This window comes from Leucoraja erinacea, chromosome 27 (assembly GCF_028641065.1).
Source record: "Leucoraja erinacea ecotype New England chromosome 27, Leri_hhj_1, whole genome shotgun sequence".
Lineage (NCBI taxonomy): Eukaryota > Metazoa > Chordata > Chondrichthyes > Rajiformes > Rajidae > Leucoraja > Leucoraja erinaceus.
The window spans coordinates 20,866,904-20,880,160 of record NC_073403.1 but is presented as its reverse complement, the minus strand read 5'-3'; the positions used below and the strand labels follow the sequence as shown (position 1 = coordinate 20,880,160).

General features: G+C 45.5%; 1 protein-coding gene across 3 annotated transcripts in view; it reads right to left on the bottom strand.

Moving 5' to 3' along the window:
• The window catches only part of samd14 (sterile alpha motif domain containing 14), a 119,555-nt gene that overhangs the window by 44,354 nt on the left and 61,944 nt on the right, over window positions 1–13,257 (bottom strand). For all 3 annotated transcript variants that reach the window (XM_055657271.1, XM_055657272.1, XM_055657273.1), the window contains one exon: window positions 10,234–10,327. In XM_055657271.1, the coding sequence (XP_055513246.1) occupies window positions 10,234–10,327 (94 nt within the window). The remainder of the gene's footprint in view (window positions 1–10,233; window positions 10,328–13,257) is intronic.

Sequence of the window (13,257 nt, the reverse complement as noted above, 5' to 3'; positions counted from 1 at the left end):
CACATGCGTGAGCTGAAGATTAAAGGATACAAAGAGTTGGACTCAGCGGGTCAGGCAGCATCCCAGGAGAACATGGATGGATGACTTTTTCCGTCGGGACCCTTCACAAGTCATGTGCTCAACTATTACCTGCCACGTTTTGCCTGTGCCCCTCCACTCCTCTCGCTTTCTTTGCCCCCCCCCTCCCCCCCCCCACTATAATCAGTCTAAAGAAGGATCCTAACCCAAAACGTCACCAATCCATGTTCTTCAGAGATGCTGCCTGACCTACTTGCCTGAGTTACTACAGCAAATTTTATTGTAAGCCAGCATCTGCAGTTCCTTGTTTCTATATTTTGAGCCAACGTTTTAGTTGCACTGTGACACTAATGTGAACTGTTTCATGCTACATCCGAATGTTAACAACTAAGTTTACTTTGGTTGGCATTTTCTATTTCAAGCACAAATTCTAATATTTTAAATTGGTTAATTTGTTGTCGGAGTTTACAAAGAAGTTGATTCCTCTCTCTCTCTTTTCTCTTTATTGTCATTATTGAGCACTTTTATTTATTGTTCATATTTGTTGAGTGATGAAATCGGAGCAAAAGTATCCAATAAACATTTGCCAAGAAAGCAGATTATAACCCAACAATCTTTGTTTGCAAGCAATTCAATATCTATGAAAAGTGTAAACAATTATAAGGGACATAGATATTTAGACAGTCAGAATCTTATTCCCATGATAGAAATGTCAAAGACTGGAGAGCAGAGAATTAAAGTGAGAGGAGTAACGTTTAAAGGTGCAGATGGCGAATGCCTGAAACACGCTGCCAGGGGCAATGGTTGAGGCAGATACGAGAGAGCTCTTAAGAGGCTTTCAGGTGGGCACATGGATATGCAGATAATGGCAGTATATGGATCATGTGCAGGCAGATGAGATAGTTTAACCTGACTTTAGACTTAGACCGGGTCCACGACGACCAGCGATCACCCCCTTACATTAGCGCTATCCTACACATTAGGGACATAGAAACATAGAAAATACGTGCAGGAGTAGGCCATTCGGCCCTTCGAGCCTGCACCGCCATTCAATATGATCATAGCTGATCATCCAACTCAGTATCCCGTACCTGCCTCTCTCCATACCCCCTGATCCCTTTAGCCACAAGGGCCACATCTAACTCCCTCTTAAATATTTACAATTTACTATTTTACCAAAGCCAACTAACCTACAAACCTGCAAACTCTTTGGAGTGTGGGAGAAACCAGAGCACCCAGAGAAAACCCACGCGGTCACAGGGAGAACGTAGACACTCCACACAGCCAACACCCATAGACAGAACCGGCAATCGCAACTCGGGTCTCTGGCACAGTAAGGCAGCAATACCGCTGCACCATTTTGCCACCCCTGCTTAATGTCAGCCCATTGTGGGCTGAAGGGCCTGTTCTTGTGCTGTACTGTTTTGTGTTGTTCTATCTTGCTCTATGGAAGTCCAGGACTTTTTTTATTTCCGATTACTCGCTGTGTCTGCTGGCCAATGCACCAGTGGCACTTACAGATGACTCTCAACCCCCCTTCTGATTTACCCATCTTCCTTGCCTCCACTTGATACCAATTAACCTGTATCCCCTTCAATCCTCCCATCAGGACACAGCCATGGCTCTAGGTAACCTGGGCTCCTTTATGTGTTCTACTGAGGTGCTTCATGCAAAGGAAAGGCCTTACATCATGTTAAGCTGATTCGGTAATGCCTGACATGCCATGCCTCCATTCCTGAATTTGCAAGCAGTCATCCCAAGATGAAAACATCTTCTATACAACATGCAGCAATCATTTACTTCTGCCTTCAGGTGTTAAGGAAATTCAACATATTGATTTAAAGATTCAACACGTAAACAGGCCCTTCGGCCCATCGATCATCAATCTCCCATTCACACTAGTTGTACGTTTTCCCAGTTTTGCATACTCTCCCTACCCAGCAGGGGCAATTTACAGAGGCCAATTAAACTAAAAACCCCCATGCCTTCGGGATGCGGGAAGGAACTGGGGCACCCAGTGGAAATTCACGAGGGTGAACATGCGAACTGCATGCAGACAGCATGGAAGCAGGGTAAATGTTGTAGGAAGGAACAGCAGATGCTGTTTTCAACCGAGAATAGACACACAATGCTGGAGTAACAGTAACAGTGGGTGATGTTTCAAGTTGAGACCCTTCTTCAGACCCAGGGTCTCTGTCTCTGAGACAGCAGTTCTACCAGTTGCCCCACTGTGTCGCCCTAAAGCCCCTATACCATTTAGGCTTTTGTTTTGGCGACTACAGGCGACTAGGCTGTTTTCACATGGTCGCGGGGTGACGCCTCTATGGTTGTGAGTAGTCTCCTCAAGTCGCCTAAACAGTCGAAACGTATTTCCGGTCGCCGCTGGATTTTGAAATGTTCAAAACTTTTTGCTGACTGTGGGCTTGACATAGTTTGTCTTCTCCTGTCGTAGGTGCTGTCGTAGGTTGTCGCCAGCATGACGCAGGTTGTCGCCAGGTGACGTTGGTTGTCGCTGGGTGCTGATTTTGGTGAATTCCATTGGCGACTACCTACGTCAACCTACGTCAACCGGCAACAGGTACTGGCGACTGAATTGTCTTCAGATGTCTTCAGTTGTCTTCAGTTGTCGCCGACAGGGTTGGTGCTTGTCGTAGCTTGTTGCGGGTGGACATAAGCTGACTTTGCTTGTCGTAGATTGTCGCCTGTGTGGTTGTAGGTTGTCGTAGGTGTGGTCATAGGTGGACGTCCTAATGAGTCGCCGGTTGTCGGTAGCTTGCCGTAGCTTGATGTCGACTAGGTGGTGGGTTGTCGTAGCTTGTCGTACACATTGTCGTATAGGGGGTTCCAGTCGCCGCTTTTTTGGCGGCCTGCTACGACGGTGACAGTCGCTGGCAGTTGCCGAAGAAATCGCCTAAGTGGGACAGGCCCTTTATAGTGCCAGTCACTTTACAATGGTGAAATGTTACCGGAAAAAAAATCCTTTATTTAAACTGCAGTCACATTTGTACTTTAGGAAAAATACAGTTGTCAATGTGTTCATGGCACGATTCAACAAGCTTTCAAGAAATAATGAGCTGATCATTTACATTGCTTTTTGAGTGAGTGTTTAACCGGAGAATGTGGTAATTGCAGCCAACAAAAATATACAATAGGAGAACATGGTTTGATTATCATATCCTGAGATTCATTGAACCAGTCATCAGAAACATAGAAACATAGAAATTAGGTGCAGGAGTAGGCCATTCGGCCCTTCGAGCCTGCACCGCCATTCAATATGATCATGGCTGATCAGGTATTAGTTTAGTTTAGTTTAGTTTAAAGATACAGCGCGGAAACAGGTCCTTCAGCCCACCGACTCCGCACCGACCAGCAATCCCCGTACATTAATACTACCCTACACATATTAGGGACAATTTACATTTATACTAGGCCAATTAACCCTCAAGCCTCTACGTACTTAGAGTGTGGGAGGAAACCAAAGATCTTGGAGAAAACCCACGCAGGTCACCGGAAGAACAATAAAACTCCGTACAGACAAGCTCCCGTAGTCAGGATCAAACTCGGGTCTCTGGCACTGTAAGGCAGCAACTCTACCGCTGCGCCACCGTGCCTTTAATGTTTGGATTATTGTGCCTACAAGATGCTGCAATATCATCAAACTGCGAGAAGGGATGGAAAACCATAATGGACATAATAAGGATTTCAGGCAAGCAAGCCCTATAGGAATTTTTCTTTGACCATGTCAATAATTCAACGAGAACCAACATGCCAAATATAGCTGTTTTTATGGCTATCCGTGATAAGAACTCATAAATATCCTCTTTGATCAATACTCCACACAATAACTCTAATATAATAAACATTATTTATGGTGCTCTCACTACCGTAAGATACTGTTCAATATAAGTTGCATTTTTATGGCTCCCACAGACAACATAAAGTGGTTCCTTCGACTCAGAATACTTGATTGCCAGAAAAATAAAATATATTCTGGAATTTATCACAGTGTGGAATAAAGCATTTCTCTAAATGATTCACGATTCTTTCAAATGTTTCTTTGAAAAGTTGTTACACATTAAGATTTGGAGAGATTGTGTTAAAATTAGCTGCAGTCTATTTCCCACTTCATAGCCAATGGCAAGATCAGCGAAGAAGATCAAGGTTAGAAAACTTCTTGGTTTTTGGATCACATTAATATTACTTGCGCCTGACACACATGCCCTACACCAATGCCCTGAGACAATCTCTTTCAAGCTCTGTCACCAATCAGACAGAGGGAAAAACTGAAGGATGTACTCAAGGGTAGAACATAAAACATGTAACAGTACAACATGAGAACAGGCCCTTTGGCCCAAAATGTCTGTGCCGAACATGATGCCAAGACCATCTCTTATTTACTTGCATGTTATCCATATCCCTCCATTCCCTGCCTATCCAAACATCTCTTAAATGCCACTATCATATCTGCCTCAACTAATGCCTCCAGCAACACAGTTCAGGCACCCATTATCCTCTGTGGAAAACATTGCCCCGTACCTTCTCCTTTGAACTTTGTCCCTCTCATCTTAAAGCTATGCCCTCTAGTATTTGAGTCAAGAATCAAGTCAAGAGTCAAGAGTGTTTTATTGCCATATGTCTAGGACTGGACAATGAAATTCTTACTTGTTGCAGCACAACAGAATATGTGAATATGTAAACATTGTATATAATGGGAGAAAAAAGAAGTTCAATAAATGACAAATATAGTGCAAATAACAAATAATAATAATAGTCTTTTGGAGTTCAGAGCTCATTGTGTTTAATAGCCTGATGGCTGTGGGGAAGTAGCTGTTCCTGAACCTGGACGTTACAGTCTTCAGGCTCCTGGACCTTCTTCCTGATGGCAGTGGTGAGATAAGTGTGTGGCCATGATGGTGTGAGTCCTCGATGATTTTGGCTGCCTTTTTGAGGCAGCGACTACGATAGATCCCTTCGACGGCGGGGAGGTCAAAGCCGGTGATGGACTGGGCAGTGGTCACAACTTTTTTTAGTCTTTTTTGCTACTGGACGTTCAAGTTGCCGAACCAGGCCACGATGCAACCAGTCAGAATGCTCTCTACCGTGCACCTGTAGAAGTTTAGGAGAATCCTCTTCGACATGCCGAATCTCCATAATCTTCTCAGGAAGTAGAGTCGCTGATGTGCTTTCTTTACAATTGCATCGGTGTGCTGGATCCAGGAAAGATCTTCTGATATATGCACGCCCAAGAAATTGAAGTTATCGTCCCGTTGATATAAACAGGATTGTGGGTCCTCATCCTTCCCCGCCTAAAGTCCACAATCAGTTCCTTGGTCTTACTGATGTTGAGAGCCAGGTTGTTGTGCTGGCACCATTTGGTCAGTCGGTCAATCTCACTTCTCTACTCTGACTCATCCCCATCTGTGATTCATCCAACCACAGTGGTGTCCAAAGATCTTAGAGCGAAGCAAGATAGGTTACTCTCACGCAAACGTGAGGTACGCTCATGGGCGGTTTCATGGGTGATTACAGGACACATTTTAGCAAGCTGACTCCGCCATCTTGTTCCGCCATCTTGCTCCGCTTTCTTGCTCCCGCCTTCTTGCTTCCGGCCAAAGATTGGATCCGCAGCGGGGAGAAGGAGTGCGGGGCCCGGGGCAGCGGGGAGAGAGAGTCCGGGGCAGCGGGGAGAAGGAGTGCGGGGTCCGGGGCAGCGAGGAGAAGGAGAGAGTGCGGGGCAGCGAGGAGAAGGAGTGCGGGGCCCGGGGCAGCGGGGAGAAGGAGTGCGGGGCCCAGTGCAGCGGGGAGAGAGAGTCCGGGGCAGCGGGGAGAAGGAGTGCGGGGTCCGGGGCAGCGGGGAGAGAGAGTGCGGGGCCCGGGGCAGCGGGGAGAGAGAGTGCGGGGCAGCGAGGAGAAGGAGTGCGGGGTCCGGGGCAGCGAAGAGAGAGAGTGCGGGGCAGCGAGGAGAAGGAGTGCGGGGCCCGGGGCAGCGGGGAGAAGGAGTGCGGGGCCCGGGGCAGCGGGGAGAGAGAGTGCGGGGCCCGGGGCAGCGGGGAGAAGGAGTGCGGGGCAGCGGGGAGAGAGAGTGCCCCAAGACAATGTTTCTTATTTACAATGTTTCTTATTTAATGTCCCTTGTCTAGTCTGAAATAAAGTTCATTATTGGATTAGAAGAAATATAATTGTGTGTGTTATATACATTTATATAATTTTCATGTATGTGTGTTTATAAACATTTTATTCCTTAACAAGAATCAACAGAATTATGAACTAATTGAATTATGAATCTAACCCTATATCACACACAAAAAGTCCCCCCTGTCAATCACCCTGCGAGTCGGGTCGGTTCCGGTTACTACAAAATCAACTCAAACACGGCTTGTGAGCCATTTAAAAAGAAATGATTTAAAAAACATTAAAAAAGACAATTACCAGAATCAAATTTTATTCTTGACAAGAAGTTTGAACTGACAGATTTATGAATCTGACCCACACAAACTGTTGCCCCGCAACATTGATTACAGTGCGAGTCGGGTCGGGTTAGGTAGGCTCAGGTTGCTAAAATGGGCGTGGAAAATGCCCATGATCCCCTCCATAGCGTACTACACGTCAGTCCATTGCATTTAGCAGGAGTAGCCTATCTTGCTCCGCTATAAGATCTTTGGTGGTGTCATCGGCGAACTTGATGATGGAGTTCGCACTATGACCGGCTACGTAGTCATGGGTATAAAGCAGGGGGCTGAGCATGCAGCCTTGAGGTGCTCCCGTACTAATTGTTACTGAGGATGAAGTGGTTCCTCCAATTCAAATAGACTGTGGTCTGTCGATGAGGAAGTCGAGGATCCAATTGCAAAGGGATGTGCAGTGGCCCAGTTCCATGAGCTTTGTATCCAGTTTGGAAGGGATGATGGTATTAAAGGCCGAGCTGTAGTCTATAAACAACAGCCTGACGTAGGTGTTTTTATTGTCCAAGTGGTCCAGTACGGAGTGGAGAGCCAGTGAAATTGCACCTACCATTGACCTGTTGTGGCGGTATGCGAACTGTAGTTGGTTGAGGTTCTTGTCGAGGTAGGAGTTGATGTGCACCATAACCAACCTCTTAAAGCACTTCATTACCACAGACGTTAGTGCCACTGGTCGATGGTCATTGAGGCACGTCACCTTACTCTTCTTGGGCACTGGTATTATTGATGCCCTTTTAAAGCAGGTTGGAACCTCAGACCTCAGAAGTGAGAGGTTGAAAATGTCAGCAAAAACTCCAGCCAATTGGTCTGCACAGGTCTTGAACTCGACCGGTATACCATCAGGTCCAGGCGCTATCCGAGGGTTCATCCCCCTGAAGGATCTTCTGACGTCGGCCCCTGTGACTATTACTATAATACCGTCAGGCCAAGTAGGGGCTCGGGAAGGCACATCAGTGTTTTCCCTATCGAACCGTGCGTAGAATGCATTGAGCTCGTTAGGGAGTGACACTTCGCTGTCGTATGAGCCGCCTCCTGATTTCGCCTTGTAGGAGGTGATGGCATTCAAGCCCAAACATCCGTCTCATCCTCCAGCTTAGAGCAGAAGTCCCTTTTGGCCTATTTGATGGCCTTACCAAGGTCATATCTGGACTTCTTATAGACCTCTGCATTGCCAGACCTGAATGCCTGGGATCTTGCCTTCAGAAGAATGCGGATCTCATGGTTTATCCAAGGCTTCTGGTTAGGAAACACTCGGAAGGTTTTTGTTGGAACGCAGTACTCCACACATTTCCTTACGAAGTATGTAATGACTGTGGCATATTCATTCAAGTCCGTTGCCATGTCCCTGAACATTGCCCAGTCTACAGACTCCAAGCAGTCCTGGAGTTGTTCTTCCCCCAACCATCTCTGTACAGTCCTCACCTCTGGGGGTGCTTTCTTCAGTTGCTGCGTGTATGCAAGAAGAAGCAGCACCGCTGAATGGTTGGAGTTTGCGAAGTAAGGGCGAGGGATAGAGCGATAGGCGTCTTTGATGGTCGTGTAGCAGTGGTCAAGGGTGTTTGGTCCTCTGGTGCTGCAGGAGACATGTTGGTGGAAGTTAGGGAGTGATTTCTTCAGTTTGGCTTTGTTGAAGTCCCCGGCTATGGTTGTAAGCCATCTTGTGCTTGTAGACCATGGCGTGCAGCTCCCCCAGTGCCAGACGGACGTATGCCTGGGGTGGGATGTAGACAGCGGTCAGGATGATGAAGGTGAATTCCCTTGGGAGGTAGAAAGGGTGGCACTTCACCGCCAGATGTTCGAGGTGTGGAGAGCAGGAGTTGGATAGGACTGCTCCGTCTGAGCACCATGAATAGTTGACCATGAGGTAGATGCCCCCTCCTCTCCCTTTCCTCTCCCTTTCCCAGATGCGTGCGTACGGTCGATACGGTGGATGGAGAACCCTTTAGGCTGGTCCGCTGAGTCTGGGGAGCTGGGGGTGAGCCATGTCTCTGTGAAACAGAACACAGAGCATTCCCTCAGCTCACTTTGGTAAAGCAGCCTTGACCTTAAGTCCTCCACTTTGTTTTCTAGTGACTGTACGTTGGCTAGTAGAATGGTAGGGAGAGGGAGCCGAAGTCCCCTACACTGCAATCATACTTGTAGTCCTGCCCGACGGCCACGTTTCCGTACTCCATGAAGCTCTCCTCGGTGTTTAATGGTATAGTACTTGCGAGTCTCCGCAAGGTCGGGGATTCCCCTGAGATTGGGGATTCCCTACAGACGGCACCTCCAGCTCCGTTGCTGCTGGGAGATCCTGCCCGACGGCCTCGATTCCAGACTCCATGAAGGCCTCCCCGGTGTTTACAGGTACAGTACTTACTGTATCTGCGCTCCTCCATGAGAGCGGGGATTCCGTTACAGTCGCTATCTTCGGGAGTTCGCAGTAGCGCTAATGCATGTACATGCGTTAGCAGCTCGCTACTTACTTTGTTGATTTCTGCAGATCCTTTGATACAGGCGAGCTGAGAAATACTATATTTGAAGACTTTCTGTTGTGCCGCTGGGAAAATGTCACCACAGGTAGGCGCCATCTTAACACATCCTGGGAAATAGATTCTCACAGTCGAGCCTAATCTATGCCCCTATATAATTTTATATGCTTCTGACAGATTTCCCTTTAACCTCCAGCGTTCCAGAAAAAACAATCCAAGTTTGTCCAACCTCTCCTTGTAGCTAATAATCTGAACTAACAAAACAGTTTCATTGACCTTTGAGAATCCCTTATCGAATACTGATCAAAATGATGATGTAGCATTGAGAACCAAGCACCAAGGCAAATTCCTTGTAGGTATACATATTTGGCTAATAAAATGTATTCAATTCAATTCAGTTAGGACTAAAGGAATCAAGGGATATGGGGAAAAATCAGCAACAGGGTACTGATTTTAGATGATCAGCCATGATCATATAGAATGGAGGTGCTGGCTCGAAGGGCTGAATGCCCTACTCCTGCACCTATTTTTCTATGTTTCTATGTTTCTAACCTGGAATACAGGCATTGGCTTGACTCTGAAGCACTATGTTAATAGCAGAAGGATTGTACAACTTCATAAATCATCCACCATTGCAGGTATCTCCTGCTCCATATGTGGAAGTCTGCAGTAGCCATATTGGCCCCATCAACACAAATACACCAGACTGTAAAACACCATGCTGACTCATTTTTGTATATTTTAAGCTATAGCACTTGGCAGCACAATGGTGCAGCGGTAGAGTTGCTGCCTTACAGAACCAGTGACCCAGGTTCGATCCTGACCACAGATGCTGTCTGTATGGAGTTCAAGTCAAGTCAAGTTTATTTGTCACATACACTTTGTCTGTTCTCCCTGTGACTGCATGGGTTTTCCCTGGGTGTACCGGTTTCCTCCCACATTCCAAAAGACATGCAAGTTTGTAGATTAATTGGCTTCTGTAAATTGTCCCTCATTTGTAATTCAACTTTGGTACTGAGGAATTTCATTTATGATCTTATGATCTTTATGACCCGTCAGTCCACTACGATCCAGGGAATGAAAGTCTCTGCCTATCCAACCTCTCCTTGGTATCACAAATGCTCCAAACATGGCAATATCCTCACATCTTTTGCACCCTTTCAAGTTTAATGACATTCTCTCTACAACAGGGAGGTCAGAATTGTACACAGTACTCCAAATGTGGCCTTACCATTGGCTTTTAAAAAGGATTAATAATTTATTCCAAATAGAGTCACACCTACCCAAGGTCCAAAAATTTCCTCCGTGCCTTTCTGTCCAGCCCAACTGTGGGACTCGCTGGCTCTGCCGGACTTGTTTCCTTGCTCCCTTCTGAACCTGTGGTGCAAAAATGTAAGGAAAACATCAGGGCAGTGTCACAACATTGATAGTACATCCTTGATCTATACTTCCTGCTTCAACAGCCATGAATATCTAGCAACCTTGTGAGGAACGGGGTACTGATTGGGGATGATCAGCCATGATCACATTGAAAGGCGGTGCTGGCTCGAAGGGCTGAATGGCCAACTCCTGCACCTATTGTCCACTGTCTATTGTGAGCACTTTATGGTTTCTGATTCAAGTCCACCTCATGATAGATTACTATGAAGACCTTGTCTAACTGGAATTAATAATTTGCGACCATGGTTCATCCAGGCTAGACACTACAGGTAATTTTTTTGGCCATTTTATATCCTTAATTAATGGTGAATCTCTGCAATGTTTATCATTAATGATGATGCGTCCTAGCTAATTTTATCTCATTAAAACTCAGTTTCAAACACAAAAGCACTGTCAATGGTTTGATTGCAAGTGATCAGTTGCAGATTTTTAAACATCTTCCTCATTATAGACTGGGGAAAACTGAGTTTCAAAAGTTGGCGAGTTTAAAGATGTGTCGAACTTCCCTGAAGAAGCATTGGCTTGAAAAGGCTTCTCATTGTTTCTCTCTTCAAAGATGCTGCCTTTGGCTGGGATTGTGCTTATGTATAGAAAAAACTTGCTGAACCGTAATCAAAATAAGAATTTCACTGCACCATTGAACCATTTGACATCCCAAAGACATAGAAACATAGAAATTAGGTGCAGGTGTAGGCCATTCGACCCTTCGAGCCTGCACCGCCATTCAATATGATCATGGCTGATCATCCAACTCAGTATCCCGTACCTGCCTTCTCTCCATACCCTCTGATCCCATTAGCCACAAGGGCCACATCTAACTCCCTCTTAAATATAGCCAATGAACTGGCCTCAACTGCCCTCTGTGGCAGAGAGTTCCAGAGATTCACCACTCTCTGTGTGAAAAAAGTTTTTCTCATCTCGGTTTTAAAGGATTTCCCCCTTATCCTTAAGCTGTGACCCCTTGTCCTGGACTTCCCCAACATCGGGAACAATCTTCCTACATCTAGCCTGTCCAACCGCTTAAGAATTTTGTAAGTTTCTATAAGATCCCCTCTCAATCTCCTAAATTCTAGAGAGTACAAACCAAGTCTATCCAGTCTTTCTTCATAAGACAGTCCTGACATCCCAGGAATCAGTCTGGTGAACCTTCTCTGCACTTCCTCTATGGCAATAATGTCCTTCCTCAGATTTGGAGACATGTGTGTTTGTAGGTGTCTGTAAAGGAGACCAGCTGGAGGACCTCAGGAAGTTCCATCTCATTTGACCCCTGAATCAGAGCGAGGAGACAATAATAGAATCACATTGCTAAACTAGCATTACGTATTCATTTTTTTCGTATCAAATATATCTATAAACCTAAAAAACCATGTTCAGCTACCTTAATCACTGTGCCTAAAGGTATAGGGAGTGGATGAGAAAGTGGGATAACATAGAACGAGTGCGAGAAGATGATCAATAGTCAGCACAGGCTGGGTGGGCCGAAGGGCCTGTGTCCGTGCTGTACCTCAAGACGAACCCAAATTAAAGAATGCAATCTGAACAACACCTGAAATGCAACCAATTAAATGGTAACGGTGGAGAAACAAGGAACTGCATAATCCAGACCCAAAACGTCACCTGTCCACGATCTCCAAAGATATTGTCTGACCTGCTGAGTTAATTCAACACTTTGTGTCAATAAATGGTAGCCCTCTCGAGCCAACTAAAATTATCCATGCTAGCTAACTACAAATAGTAAATTATCTCTTATTTTAATCTCAAAATTGAGAATAATCTACAATGGATCTGACAGAAATCTGGATGACTCAAACAATTTATTTCAATAAAACCAACTCTGTTACATTGAAAAGAGTGTATATAATACTCTATTGTACATGGACTAATTTACACCCAAGTAGATTATCCAACAGCCAATTAACAAAAGTCATGATAATTGGGCTAACTAAACATTGTGATTTAGGTTTACAGATATATTTGATATGAATCAACTGAAAAAAAGATACTAATTTAGCAATGTGAATTATATCAGTGCCTCTTAGCTCAGATTCAGTGTTTGAGTGAGATGGAGCATTCTGAGTTTGTCCAGCTGCTCTCCATTTTATGCTGAGGAACTGCCAAATTGCATTGGGGACTATGAGCTCCTCTGGTTTAATCCTGCTGGAGGCACCAAGGTTAGTTGAAACTAAATTACTCACACAGGCTTAATCCAGAGCCACACAGACCGCATTTATGGAGCTGCGCCTTCGGCCTGTTTGTAAAGATCACATTCGCGCATCTCCTCTCCTCATCGCCTTTTCCCACTACCCTTTGTCTTTTCATCTCTGGTCTTTGGCCAACCATTCTGCCGCCACCCCCCCCCCCACCCCCCCCCCCCCCCTATAATAGAGCTAGGTGCTGCTTCCTAAAGACTTCATGGAGAAGCATGATAGTCCAGGCTCAGCCACCATTGAATGCTACATGACTGGGCCTCTATAAGAGCCTCTCATATGTGCTGTAGATGCATTATTTAAGGAAGAAGCAAGCATGGTGTTAATATATTGTAACAAGAATACACTGAACATGGAGAAAGTCTGAAGATGGGTCTCAACCAGAAACGTCACCTATCCATGTTCTTCAGAGATGCTGCCTGAACTGCTGAGTTACTCCTGCACTTTGTGTCCACTTTTGTAAACCAGCTTCTGCGGTTCCTTGTTTCAACATTCCAAATGTATTTGTTGAATATATTATGTAAAGAGAATATTTTTCGGAGGTAAGTATAAAACCAGTAATGCACCAACCCTTTCAGATGGGTGGCTTTGGTTTGTCTCCTGAAGTCTCCTTTTGTCTGCAAAGAATTACTGATGAGTTCGCGTACCTAGACGACTTGT